Source organism: Prosopis cineraria, unplaced genomic scaffold (assembly GCF_029017545.1).
Source record: "Prosopis cineraria cultivar Desert tree isolate PC_DT_omini unplaced genomic scaffold, ASM2901754v1 PC11, whole genome shotgun sequence".
In the NCBI taxonomy this organism is placed as follows: Eukaryota; Viridiplantae; Streptophyta; class Magnoliopsida; order Fabales; family Fabaceae; genus Prosopis; species Prosopis cineraria.
In genome coordinates this window covers 2,084,166-2,099,221 of record NW_026555342.1, presented here as the reverse complement: position 1 = coordinate 2,099,221, position 15,056 = coordinate 2,084,166, and the positions used below count along the sequence as shown (strand labels likewise).

Below are 15,056 nucleotides of genomic sequence, written 5' to 3'. Positions count from 1 at the left end.
AATGTTAAAAAGGACAAAAAGTTCACGAATTAATATCCTTAAACTTGTAAAAAAATATTTGATTTTTTTAAAAAATTTATTATCCTGTCACGGAAATTAAATTTTATAATTAAATGCGTCTAGAAATTACAAGTTTGCAAACAACTTAGTAGGATTAAAAAAAAGTAACATTGAAAAACAAAAGGTATCCCTTCCATTAAAAAATGTAAGATATTTTTAATTAAATTACACTATCAACTAACACCATCTTCCCATATTTTCCCCTATTTAATAGAATATTTCACTTTAAAATAAATAAAAAGTGACTTATTTATTAGGGTACTTTTAATAAAAGCATATTAATTACACTTTAAAAAATTAAAAATGCTATATAGTTTTTTACATCCAAACCCTAAAGAAATGACTTATTAACGGAGAGAGTAACTATCACTAATTTGTTTTTAAATATAAGAGAAAAATAACAAACTGGTAGTGTTAGAAAATTGATTAAGTATAATAATTAGAAAAAAATTTATATACTTAGCTTTATTTAAGATGTTTATTTCCAATCAAATAAAGACATACTCCCTCCATTAAAAAATGTAAGGCATTTTTAACAGAATCTCACTACCTATTTTCAAACTAACACTATCTTTTCATATTTACCCCTATTAAACATCCTACAATAAATATAAAATCATTCATCAATAAGGATACTTTTGAAAAAAAAAGGCAATGATTATACCTCAAAAGATTAAAAATGCCTTATATTTTTGAACATTTAACTTCTCAAAAAATGCCTTACATTTTTTAACGAAGGGGGTATGTATCTTTTATAAATTCATTCTATAAGAAATATAATTTTTTGTTATTAATATTATTAACACATTATAATTCATATGTCTTGATTTGATTGAGAAAAAATATATTAAATATATAAGATTAATTATTTAAGTCTTATCCTAATAGAAATTAAAAATTTTTGACTAAATTATTCTTGTAATTAATAAAATAAATTTATCTCGTTAAAACACACTTCAACTTTACAGGATTGATTTGGGAAAAAATATAATAAACAATTTTTGAAATGTGTAATTTATTTTTTGGTGCAATGAAATGTGTAATTTTGATTATATAAAAAAAAAGGGGCATATAACATTTCTATTATGATTAAAAATTGAGGGAGTATTCATTTTAAAAAGAGAGAGCATATTTTTGTCCGATATTTAGGAGTAACTAGAGTTTTAAAACATTGTCCTATATTTTTTTTTGCCAACAAGTCATTATTTACAATTGATCCTATAAAATTTATAGCTCAACTTATGTCTTAACTAAGTATGGATGACTTGATCCATTGGGTCTATGTAAAAAAATTTTCTCAATTTATAAAAATTAGATTTTGGATAATTTATGACAACCCATCTTATGCTATATAAAACTCATACACATTTTATATTATACTCTTTCAATTCTCTTTATAAGTTATTTTTACTAATCCCATTAATACTAATACAAAAAAAAGTAAAATGAATAAAAATATGTAAAATTTTAAATATACTCCTATATAACAAATTTAAAAAGTGATGTTATATTATTTTTTTCTCTCATAAAAGATAATTTAGAAATACATTTCAAATATTACCTAAAAAACCGTACCATAAATTATAAATGAGACCAAATAAATCTTTTAAAATATGCCTTATAAATGAAGTCGGAAGGAGTATATTTTATAATATATATTTTTTATAGAGTGATTTGATGTTCCATGATATAAGGTGTTTTCAAAAATATAATAATTAATAAATTAATTATAAAATTATTTCTCATTATTTCACTCCTAAAATATGTATATATATACATCTTTTTTATTGAATGAAAGATATTTTTAAAAAAATTACAGAAAAATTAAAATTATAAAACTGTTTATTATAAAATGGGACTTGGGGGAGTATATAAAAACTAATTTGCGATAATTTGCAGCTCATCAACTGAGTTGTACAATTAAGTTATTCAATATTCACAACTAATTAAGTGAATTTTATCTTCCCCCGCCCGCCGCCGTGATTAATAATCTTTCACCCAACGGTCTTAAACAAAGACACATGCATATTTTTCTTTTTTAATATTTTTTTATAATAAATTTTTGATATTAATATCATTCGTATATTAAAATCTATTTATCTTAATTTAATTAATTAAAAATATATTAAATACATAAGATCATTAAGAGAAGAAGGGCTATCTTTCATTCAAAGCAGATATAAGAGTAACAAACATATTAAGAAAATTCATAAGCGCGTGTCAATTACTCAATTTCAAAATAGAGTAATAATCTAAATTTATAACCCAGTTGTATAGCAGAGCAGAACACAGATATACATACCTCAACTTTGAATGCGTTTCCACTATGCTTTTATTGGGAATGCCTCCTTTCGCCTTCTCGTTTTTTGGGGTCCTTTTTCTGGGTTCTCTCTGTTTTTTTTTTTTTTTAATGAATGCCTTTGACAGGGATTTTTTTCTTCAGGAGGAACAAGAACCAGAAGATGAACAACAGAAAGTGAAAGTAACAGGAGAGAAATATCAACACACACACAGGGACTCAAAAGCAGACCACACAATTGTATTTTCTTTTCCTTTTTTTTTTAAGAATAAAGAAGAACAACAACAGGAACAACAGTGATTAATGGAGAGATCTAGCTCAAAACTCTAATCCACTGGATAGGTATCCTTGAGAGAAAATTTAGTTTTTCATCCCTTTTTCAATGAAGAAGAAGAAGAATTATAGGAACTAGATAGAAATCAGAGTAGAGATACGCACTGAGCACACAGATTGTCTTTTTTCCCCCCGTCTTAAAACAACAACAACAACAACAATGATTAATGAGACTCTAGAGATCAAAGAGACAAGAAGAATACAAGTACTAAGAAGCAGTGCTAACAAAGTGTTGAAGAACAAGAATATATAAGAAGAACAACAACGAAATATACAGTGGCTGAAGCTCAGCAAAATCAAAACAGCAGCAGCAAGGATTGTTAATAACTGAAGAAAACACAAAAGGAAGGATCCAAAGTCCAAACGCAGACAAGATAGACCTGAGAAAGTGTTGTAGAAGCGAGGCAAGAGCCTGAAGTTGAACAGTGAACAGGGAATCTAAAGAAGATCGACAGAAACCATTGTGACTTGAGATTGAACACTGAAATTATTGAGAGGAAGCAGAAGCTTGTAGTGAATAGCGAAGAGAGAGGGTGTATTTGCTCACAATACCTCACAACAATCAATCATCTCAAAGGTGGCTCCAACATTCAATGATGTGTCTGGGAGAGGGGTCCATGTGTCTGAGTACTGTACTACTGTATATTCAGGGTCTCTCATGCATGTCTTTCTTTTTTAATATTTTTATTTTATAATAGATTTTTGATATTAATATCATGCGTATATTAAAATCTATTTATCTTAATTTAATTAAATAAAAATATATTAAATACATAAGATTGCCAATAGAATCTAACTCTTCCCTTTGTCTTGGCGTAAATATAATGTTCAAATTGTAAATTGTTATAAGTATTTTAATTTAAACATGATTAATTATTATTTAAAACTCAATCTCTTAATATATGTAACTTAATCTCTTATATCGGAAAGTCAATCTATTAGATTTACAAATATTCTACTAAAATTTACAACTTTACAAAGAAAAGGGACACTTGTAAGATCTATAATGTTAAATTATAAATTTAGAGAGATGACTTATGCATAGAAAATAGTTAACAGCATTAATCTCTTAGCTCTATAAATCTAAATTTACTAATTTAGAGGGAGAATGTTTCATCTGAAACAAAGATTTTCTTTCAGGCCAGCAAATATAAAATAGTCTAATGCTTAGCCATTGATTTTGATTTACCTTATTTTCTCTAATTAGAGGAAATTATTTTGTGTTTTATGTAATTAAATAAGTGAGTTACAAAAATGGTCGGGCTCGCACGAAGAAAAGAACGAGCGGAAGAAAATGATGCTATGGAGATATGGGCAAGGGGAGAGACTGTCAATCAATATCCTTTCGCGGTTGGTCAAGGAAAAAACATTTCTATATGGACAATTTTTCCTGAATCAGAACATAAAATGTCTAAAATATTAATTCTTTTTTCAGAAGTGTCCTTAAATTGAAATTTATTTTTTTAGTTTTTTAAGATATTATCATTACTAATAATTGTGAGATTAATCATCTAAAAAATTTTATTATCATTTAAAAGATTATTATTTCCAAAACGATAGTCTCAAATTTACATATAGAAAAGATAGGATGTTTGGAATTTAATGAATTTAATTAAGAATAATATGAAAAAAGTTGTTGGCTTTCAAAAAATTCAAGTGATGTATGAAAGTAAAAAATAATTACTCTCTCTGTTTAAAAATATAAGATATTTTTAATTGAATTTCACTTTTAATAAAGTAGTTACATACTTTTAAACTAACCCTATTTTTTTATATTTATTCATATTAAATATTTTATAATAAATATAAAGTTATTATTAATAGAAACACTTTTTAAAAAATTAATAATTACACTTTAAAAATAAAAAATATTTTATATTTTAAATATTTAATTTTTTAAAAATATTTTATATTTTTTAATGTACGGAGGGAGTATTTCATACTCTTTGTTACAAGTCGTTCAGAAAATAATCACGTAAATATTGTGATATTCACAAGCAAGCTTTTAAGGTTTAATTTAACTTCGCAAGGCCTCATTGCAATATTGTCCCAAAGAAAAAAAGGAATTGTGGGCTCAACAGCTCAAGCTTAGGTCAGTGCAGAGACAAAGACAGAGATGGCCATGAAGAGAAGAGAAAGAACAAGTCCTTTCTAATTTCTTGGCTATTTCTTCTTTTCTGCATACGACAAGATATTAATAATAACGTGACTTCATGCCGATCTTTATTAATCCAACCTCTGCCAATTTCATGCGTGTTTGTTTTTAATTTCTCAAAATTTATTTGTTAAAAATTTATTTAATAAAAATCGGTTATTATAATAAAATTTATATTTTAATATATTTTTAAAAAACTAGTTTAATAAAGTAAAAATTATTTAAATTAATAATAATTTGTGTTCTTAAAATATGTTTTTAAATATATAATAACTAAAAAACACATTGATTATAATGAAGTGTAATTTTTATTATATAAAATATAATATATTAAAAATGTTTAAAAATTTTAAAAAAATTTAAGTTTAATTGTTAAATAGTAAATAAAATTTGAAGATTAATATGTTGAAACAGTATGTAATAAATAATTTAACATTCATTACCGGACGAGAACACCAACGGCAAAAAAAGGAAAGTGACATTGCTGTCGAATAGCACCAAAATTAATAAAAACTAGATTTTGCAGTAAAGCGCAACCTAAGTCGTCTCCCTAAGAGTCAATAGAGCAACTATTTGAATTATGGTTATGAAAAGGTAAATGATGGGGGGTTTATTTTATGATGAAATTAATTAAAAAAATCTAAATTAAAATTAGATAAATAATAAAAATTCAACTGAGAAAATTATCAAGTACAAGCAGCGCAATCAATCACAACCCAATCACCTAAACTTAATCTTCCTCGTCCACCAACAAATCAATTTTATTTACCTTTATTATTCTGATTTTTTTTTATATATTTCTCAAATTAACATCAAGAATTAAACAAGAGATTAAGTTATAGATTAATTGAGATCTCCTTTAACCCACAACCTAACAACTGTTCTATGTTAGCTATACCAGAAACAAAGCATGGATAATCACCCAAGCTAGGCCAAATTACTCTTATAATGCTATATCAATCGATTATAGCAAGTAAAACCTCAGATAAAATTTATAACTCAAAAATTATGCAATAAAGCTACTCTAATCAGTAATAGTAATTAAAGCATAAAATTTTAGAAGTAGAGAGAAGAAGAGAAAATTGGAATAAAGTTAAAATAAAATCTTCCCTGAAAATTAAAGACTCTGATTAAAATTTAAGATCATGGTTTGTGATTGATCACACCAAAAAAATTAGCTCTCCATAGAATTAAAAATCAAACAACATAAAATGAAAAATTGAGAAGCCATCACCCAAGAAATTGGAGGAAGGAAAGACGAACGGTGATTGCTGCTCTGTTTCCCTTCTTTCGTTTTTTTTTTCCAGATCGTGCTTCCTCTTTCATTTATATATATAATATATATAATGTCATGCGCCTCCTGTGCTACGTCTTCTTCCAAAAGAAAATAAAATCTAATAATTTATTAAAATGATAAAATTATCCTAAATAATCCTAATTAAAAACTACACTAAAATACCCAAAGTAAATTTAAACAAATTTTAAAGATTTAATTCTTGATTTGATCTCCAAGCATGCCCATATTCTTTTTATCCAAAATATTCTCTATCAATATCTTTCAAATTGAATCTAGAAAATCTGCACAAATAAAATAAAATTAAATAGTACCTGTGCAAAAATATTAAAGATATCATTTATATTTTAAAATCAAAGATTTAGTTAGTTGAAATTCCAAAACTGAATATTGGCTAATAAAATTAAATAATATCTAATTAAACTCAATTAGCCTCGAATAAATATAAAAGTCTAAATTAAAAGGATAAAAATATATAAAATTATCATTTATCAATTCCCAATTCCCCCACACTTAGACTTTTGCACTCCTGGGCAAAACTTAAATCTCAAAATTCAAGAAAAGAAATGTGCAAGCAACAAAGTATAAGAAACAATCATAGCTCTCCAACATTTTAACACTCTAATCAATATCTCTTATATCCAAAATAACAAGTATCATGGCAATTTCATTTGATAAGAATAAATTAAGCAATAGCCCCTCTCAAAGGTCAAGTGTTTAACTCTCAACTCTCAAATGTATATAGGTAAGTGTTTCACTCAAGTTCCCCTATTAAAACCTCACTACCATAAGCTTGTTTATCATCTAGGTCTTCACTATTTATGTCATATGCAATGCAAGAATCAATAGGACTTTAGTTTAGGTTGTAATGAGCCTTAGATAAAGGTATGGTATAAAAATAGGAAAATGACGGCTAATAAACTTTAGGATAATGAAAAGTATATTTGAAACAAAATATCTAGAATGAAAGAAACAAAATAAATTGATTTGGGTTTATTTTTTTCTCTTGTTTTGTTTTCCTTTCCTTTGCTTCATGCACCTTTTTATTTATTTATTTTTGTTGCGTTCTGACTTTTATGCTCTTTCTTTTCTTTTTCTTCCTTTCTTCCTTTGCTTTCTTTTTTTCTCCCTTGTTTTTTTTTTCAAAATAACTCAAATCTCTCTTCAACATATTCTTTCATTCCAACAAATATTATAATACACTTTTCATCACCTAAAGTGGGGTGAGAAGAATGAAAGGAAAATATTTTTATAGGTTATGTTTTCAATTGGCTAAGATTTTAAAGAAAAAGTTTCAAAGGGGCTCAAAGGGGCTAACAAGGGATAAATTGCATGGGATGGCTATTTGGTTAAGTAGGCTAAAAAAAGAATGCCTAAATCATCTTCATGCAAAGCATATACAATTATAGTCCCAACTAAGAATCAAGACAAGTTCTAGAGTGAGAGTAGTGATAGGAGAATACACACAAGAAGAGGATAATATTAGGCCAAATTCTCACAAGCTAAAGACTATCACATTAATTCAATGAAACCAAATTCATTGCCACTTAACTTAAATTTAAATATAAGATCAATTATTTATCATGCTCAAATGTATCCAAACTAAAATTGTCTTAAATTTGCAACTTCGCACAAATTATTTTTTTATTTTTTATTTTGAAACAAGAACACAAAATAACAAAATGAAAACAAGAAAGAAAAAAAATTAAAAACAGCAAAAAACTCCCCCCACACTTAAAATCTACAATGTCCTCAATGTAGAACTAGTTCGAAAGATGTATAGGAAATGTAAATTAAAAGTGAAGAGAAATGATACACCTGATCGATTAAGTTTATCTTGGAGGGAAGACTCCTCCACAATGTGTGTCTCAAATCCATCATAAAAATGCTTTAACCGATGCCCGTTAACTTTAAACTTTGCTCCAGTAGATTCTGCCATAATCTCTACTCCACCATAAGAAAACACTTTAGTAACTATAAAAGGACCTTCCCATCTAGAACGAAGTTTTCCTGGCATAAGTTTCAATCTGGCATTATAGAGCAACACTTTTTGTCCCACCTTGAACTCTTTTCTAACTATCAGCTTATCATGCATTAACTTGGTCTTTTCCTTGTAGATTCTTGAATTTTCATATGCTTCCAAGCGAAATTCTTCAAGCTCTTGCAATTGATATTTTCTTTGGGCTCCTGCTTTAGTTAAATCCATGTTGCATTGCTTTACTGCCCAATAAGCTTTATGCTCAATCTCCACAGGTAAGTGACAAGCTTTCCCAAAAACAAGCCGATAAGGAGACATTTCGATTGGAGTCTTGTAGGCAGGTATCCCACAATGCATCATCAAGTCTCTTACTCCAGTCTTTCCTATTAGGTTGCACTGTTTTTTCAAGAATCTGCTTTATCTCTCGATTAAGACTTCAGCTTGCCCATTAGTTTGGGGGTGATAAGGGGTAGCCATCTTATGCACAACCCCATACTTACCCAATAAACTCTGCATGCTCCGATTACAAAAATGGGTCCCTTGGTCACTGATAATGGCCTTTGGAATACCAAACCTGCAAAAGATATGTGACCTAACAAAATCTACAACAGCAACAGAGTCATCAGTTCTGGTGGCTTTAGCTTCCACCCACTTAGAAACATAATCCACAGCTAGTAAATGTAAGCAAATCCAAATGAAACAGGAAAAGGTCCCATGAAATCAATACCCCATACATCAAATATTTCACAGAAAAGTAAAGGTTGTTGAGGCATCTCATTTCTACGGGAGATATTTCCTGTATGCTGACATCTAGCACAATGCTTACAAAATGTATATGCATCACGAAATAGAGTAGGCCAGTACAATCCAGAATCAAGAACCTTTCTAGCAGTGCGTTGTGGACCAAAGTGTCCTCCACAAGCAAGTGTGTGACAAAAATGCAATATGGATTCAAACTCAATGTCAGGAATACATCTCCTAATAATCTGGTCACTACATATGCGCCAAAGGTATGGATCATCCCATATGTAATATCTAGCTTCCCTCTTGAACTTATCTAATTGATGTTTCTTTAAATGCACAGGCAATGCAGAGGCAGCTAAGTAATTAACTAAGTCAGCATACCAAGGAGTAACATCATGCATAGCATATAAGCATTCATCAGGAAAATTATCATCAATAGGAATAGAAGGAACCATAGGAGATTCAATGCGACTCAAATGGTCTGCGACAGAATTCTCAGCTCCACTCTTATCCTTTATCTCTAAGTTAAACTCCTGTAGCAAGAGCATCCATCTGACTAATCGTGGCTTTGCATTTGGCTTCCTTAAGAGATACTTTAATGCTGCATGATCAGAAAACACAACAACTTTTGCATTCAAAAGATATGATCTAAACTTATCTAATGCAAAAACAATAGCTAAAAGCTCCTTTTCAGTGGTAGTATAGTTGGCTTGGGCTGCATCTAAAGTTCTGGAAGCATAAGCTATGACATGTGATTTCTTATCAACTTTTTGTGAAAGTACTGCGCCAAGAGCATAATTAGAAACATCACATAATAATTCAAAAGGTAAATCCCAATTTGGCGGTTGAATGATTGGTGGAGTGGTCAATCTCTTCTTTAACTCATCAAATGCTTGCTCACAAGCTTTATCAAATTTGGAATCCACATCTTTCTGCAGCAATCTTGAGAGTGGTAAGGCTATCTTGCTAAAATCCTGTATAAACCTCCTGTAAAATCCTGCATGTCCAAGGAAAGAACGGACCTCTCTAACACTAGTAGGATAAGGTAAAGAAGTAATCACATCTACCTTAGCCTTATCAACTTCTATCCCCCTCTCAAAAACAACATGACCCAATACAATACCTTGTCTAACCATGAAATGACACTTTTCAAAGTTTAATACAAGATTTTTCTCAATACATCGCTCAAGTACTTTATCTAAATTTACTAGACACTCATCAAATGAATCTCCATATACAGTAAAATCATCCATAAAAACCTCTATGCAATAGTCTAGCAAATCTGCAAAAATACTCATCATGCATCTCTGGAATGTGGCTGGGGCATTGCATAATCCAAATGGCATCCTCCTATAAGCAAATGTGCCAAATGGACATGTGAATGTTGTCTTCTCTTGGTCCTCTGGAGCTATGCAAATCTGGAAATAACTTGAAAAACCATCTAGAAAACAGTAGTGAGATTTGCCTGCTAATTTCTCTAGCATTTGATCAATAAAAGGTAAAGGGAAGTGATCCTTCCTGGTTGCATCATTTAGCTTCCTGTAGTCGATGCACATCCTCCAGCTATTTTGCACTCTCATAGGAATCAACTCGTTCTTTTCATTCTTTACAACTGTGATCCCGCTCTTCTTTGGCACTACCTGTACTGGACTCACCCACTGGCTGTCAGAAATAGGGTAAATGATACCTGCAGAAAGAAGTTTTGTTACCTCCTTTTTGACCACGTCAAGGATAAGTGGGTTAAGCCTCCTTTGAGGTTGCCTACATGGCTTTACACCGTCTTCCATCAAGATCCTATGCATGCATATATCTGGACTGATGCCTGGAATGTCAGCTAGTGTCCATCCTATAGCTTTCTTGTGCTTTCTCAGTACCTCTAACAATTTTACCTCTTGACTAGGATCAGAATCCTTTGCTATAATAATCGGTAATTTCTTACCTTCATCTAAGAATGCATATTTCAAATGTTCTGGTAGATCTTTCAATTCAAGTATAGGTGGCTGCTGAATAGAGGACACTAGCTTGTCAATAGTTAGCTCATCAACTCCACAAACCTGCATTCCATCAAAAGAAGCAGCAGTATCTTGTTCTAGAATACTAGAATTATCATTATTAATAGAATTACATGACATAGAGTTGATAGCAAAGTCTATAGTTCTTTCAGAGTCAGAAGCAATCATATCAGAGTCACTAGAAGTTCCAGTGCCAATATCATGCATGGATTTGAATAACTCAACAATATCATCAGAACCAGAACAGTCAGAAGAATCTTCATAAATAATAGAGTCAGAACAATGTGTATTGCTATCTAAATCAACAATCTCAAGAGAACTAGAAACCATCTCATTGTAAAGCTCATCATATGTATCATCAATTAACATATCAAGCATGCTCACATTAATAACAGAATGATCCTTATAGGATGTTTCATAGCCTCTAAAAGATTAAATTGAACAACACATCCTGCAAATTCCATGGAAAGAGTACTATCTTTAACATTAATGATAGTATTAGCTGTCTTAAGAAATGGCCTACCCAAAATCAGTGGTGGTGGCCCATGACTATCATCTTTACCCATATCCAAAATATAAAAATCAGCAGGAAAGACTAAATCTTTTACCTTAACTAGAATGTCTTCAAGCATACCATTAGGATAGGCAAGTCTCCTGTCTGCTAATTGCACAATAATCCCGGCTGGCTTCATCTCACAACCCTGTAAAGAAGAAAATAGAGACTTGGGCATAACATTTATCGCTGCACCAAGATCAATCAAAGCGTTAGAAAATTCTAAATTTCCTATAGTACAGGGTATAGTGAAACTCCCTGGATCTTTGCATTTTAAGGGCATAGGGGGTTGGCACTGCATTCCTCCATGAAATAAAGCTTGATACACTTCTTCCTAGATTGACCTTCTCATTAGCTTTAAATCTTCTCTTGTTCGTGCATAGGTCTTTCAAGAACTTTGCATATTTAGGAATTTGCTTTACTGCCTCCAAAAGGGGAATATTGACTTCAACCTTCTTGAAAACATCAAGCACTTCTTTCTCCAATTCAACTTCCTTTAACTTCTTGCTTTGAGTCTCCCTATTTGGAAATGGAAGGATCTTCCTTGGTTCCTTTTCTTTATTAGACTCCTCAAGTGTGACTTGTGTTGCTGCAGCCGACTTATTCTTGATAGATGTTATGGAGGGCTCTGGAAGCTCCTTTCCACTTCTAAGAGTGATGGCACTAACATTACTGCAATTAGGATTTACAACTGTTTGAGACGGCAACTTTCCAGAACCTTGACTCTTCAATTCATTAACGGAGGTGGACAACTGCCCAATTTGATTCTCCAATTTTTGGATTACTGTCTCAGTGCGTTGTTGAAATTGAATGTTATTAGTTGCCATTTGCTTCATTAATTCTTCCAGACTTGGTCCATCATTTTTAGACCCTTGAATAGGAGTAGATTGCCTCATTGCTTGCATAGGCTGTGAATTTTGACTTGTAGCATTATATTGGTGTTGTTGACTTCCTCCATATCTGAAATTAGGGTGATCTTCTCTACCCAGGATTATAAGTGTTAAAAAAGGATCATATTTTTGGCCCTGTTGCATAGGTCTAGTTGGAAAAATCCCAGCACAATTCTCAACTCTATCATCCAACTGTGGGCAATGATCAGTAGTGTGTGTGGCCAAAAAACAGATGCCACATAGAGGCCCAACTAAGCAGAAGATGTGGTAGCTTGTTGAGGATTATAAAATTGAGGTTGTGCACACGTCTGTGAGGGATATGCCTGTGGAAAAGTTGGCACTGCTGGTGAATTCATTAATTTTTGTTGTGTTAAGGCAATGTGCCGAACCATGCTAGAGAGCTCCTCCATCTTGTTCTCAAATTTAGGATCATATTGTGGTGTTTGAATCTCATTCACCCCTTTGACTGCTTGGTTAGCTCGCGTCCCAAATTGTTGAGAATTTTGTGCCATCTTAGAAATGAGATTCATGGCATCAGTTGGAGTAAGTTCTACCAAAGCACCACCAGCTGCGGCATCGACAAACCACCTATCTGTTGGTAAGAGACCTTCATAAAAATGTTGAACCAGCTGTTGATCAGGTATTTGATGGTATTTGATGGTGAGGGCACTGGCACATAATTTCTTAAATCTCTCCCAATATTCATGAAATGTCTCCCCAGTCATCTGACGAATCCCACAAATATCTTTTTTTATTGCTGCTGTGCGAGAGGCAGGGAAGAATTTTTCCAAGAATAACTGTGTCATTTGATCCCAAGATGTAATGGCACCTGGTTGCAAGTAATACAACCAATCTTTTGCCACTCCATCCAATGAAAAAGGAAAAGCCCTCAATTTGATTTGCTCTTCTGAAACTCCTTGAGGCTTCATGGTGGAGCACACAATATGAAATTCCTTCAAGTGCCTATTCGGGTCCTCTCCTGCAAGACCATGAAATTTAGGTAGCAAATGTACTAAACCAGATTTCAATTCAAAACTAGCATTTGCATCTAAATTAGGATATTGAATGCACAAATTTTGATAGTGTGCATTAGGCGCAGCTAATTCTTTAATTGTCCTATTACCATTATTATTTTCAGCCATATTTTCCAACTTAACTGTAGAGTCTAAGTCAGATTTAGAATCACTAATAATGCTATCAATCAATTCAGACAAAATTTCAGAAATCACACTATCCCTAATTTTATGGTGCTTTTGATTCTTACGGTTAGTACGACAAGTTCTCTCAATCTCAGAGTTCAAATCAATTAATTTATCTTGAAAAGACCTTGTCATGCACTAATAAACAAAAAAAAAAAAAAAACACCTAAAACAAGTAAAGAAAAAGAAAATAATAAATCTTGAAAAAAAAAATACTAGAAAATAAAAAATGAGAAAGAAAAAAAAACTAATAACCAAACTCAAAAGTTAACACCTTTGACTCCCCGGCAACGGCGCCAAAATTTTGACACTGCTGTCGAATAGCACCAAAATTAATAAAAACTAGATTTTGCAGTAAAGCGCAACCTAGGTCGTCTCCCTAAGAGTCAATAGAGTAACTATTTGAATTATGGTTATGAAAAGGTAAATGATGGGGGGGTTTTTTTTAATGATGAAATTAATTAAAAAATCTAAATTAAAATTAGATAAATAATGAAAATTCAACTGAGAAAATTATCAAGCACAAGCAGCGCAATCAATCACAACCCAATCACCTAAACTTAATCTTCCTCGTCCACAAACAAATCAATTTTATTTACCTTTATTATTCTGATTTTTTATATATTTCTCAAATTAACATCAAGAATTAAACAAGAGATTAAGTTATAGATTAATTGAGATCTCCTTTAACCCACAACCTAACAACTGTTCTATGTTAGCTATACCAGAAACAAAGCATGGATAATCACCCAAGCTAGGCCAAATTACTCTTATAATGCTATATCAATCGATTATAGCAAGTAAAACCTCAGATAAAATTTATAACTCAAAAATTATGCAATAAAGCTACTCTAATCAGTAATAGTAATTAAAGCATAAAATTTAGAGGTAGAGAGAAGAAGAGAAAATTGGAATAAAGCTAAAATAAAATCTTCCCTGAAAATTAAAGACTCTGATTAAAATTTAAGATCATGGTTTGTGATTGATCACACCAAAAAAAATTAGCTCTCCATAGAATTAAAAATCAAACAACATAAAATGAAAAATTGAGAAGCCATCACCCAAGAAATTGGAGAAGGAAAGACGAACGGCGATTGCTGCTCTGTTTCCCTTCTTTCGTTTTTTTTTCCAGATCGTGCTTCCTCTTTCATTTATATATATAATATATATAATGTCATGCGCCTCCTGTGCTACGTCTCTTCCAAAAGAAAATAAAATCTAATAATTTATTAAAATGATAAAATTATCCTAAATAATCCTAATTAAAAACTACACTAAAATACCCAAAGTAAATTTAAACAAAATTTTAAAGAAATTCTTGATTTGATCTCCAAGCATGCCCATATTCTTTTTATCCAAAATATTCTCTATCAATATCTTTCAAATTGAATCTAGAAAATCTGCACAAATAAAATAAAATTAAATAGCACCTGTGCAAAAATATTAAAGATATCATTTATATTTTAAAATTAAAGATTTAGTTAGTTGAAATTTCAAAACTGAATATTGGCTAATAAAATTAAATAATATCTAATTAAA

The 15,056-nt window shown here is 30.8% G+C and overlaps 1 protein-coding gene and 1 non-coding gene across 2 annotated transcripts; one reads left to right on the top strand and one right to left on the bottom strand.

The window, feature by feature from the left end:
* Nucleotides 1–11,255: 11,255 nt before the first annotated feature.
* On the bottom strand, nt 11,256–13,652 carry LOC129285600 (uncharacterized). The gene is made up of 4 exons (XM_054921350.1): nt 13,442–13,652; nt 12,708–13,297; nt 11,773–12,510; nt 11,256–11,576 (listed from the first exon to the last, which is right to left on the bottom strand). The coding sequence occupies exons 1-4, from the start codon at nt 13,650–13,652 to the stop codon at nt 11,256–11,258; spliced, it is 1,860 nt and encodes a 619-aa protein (XP_054777325.1).
* On the top strand, nt 12,971–13,076 carry LOC129287347 (small nucleolar RNA R71). Its single transcript, XR_008587667.1, has one exon. It is a non-coding gene; the product is annotated as a small nucleolar RNA R71 (small nucleolar RNA).
* Nucleotides 13,653–15,056: the final 1,404 nt, after the last annotated feature.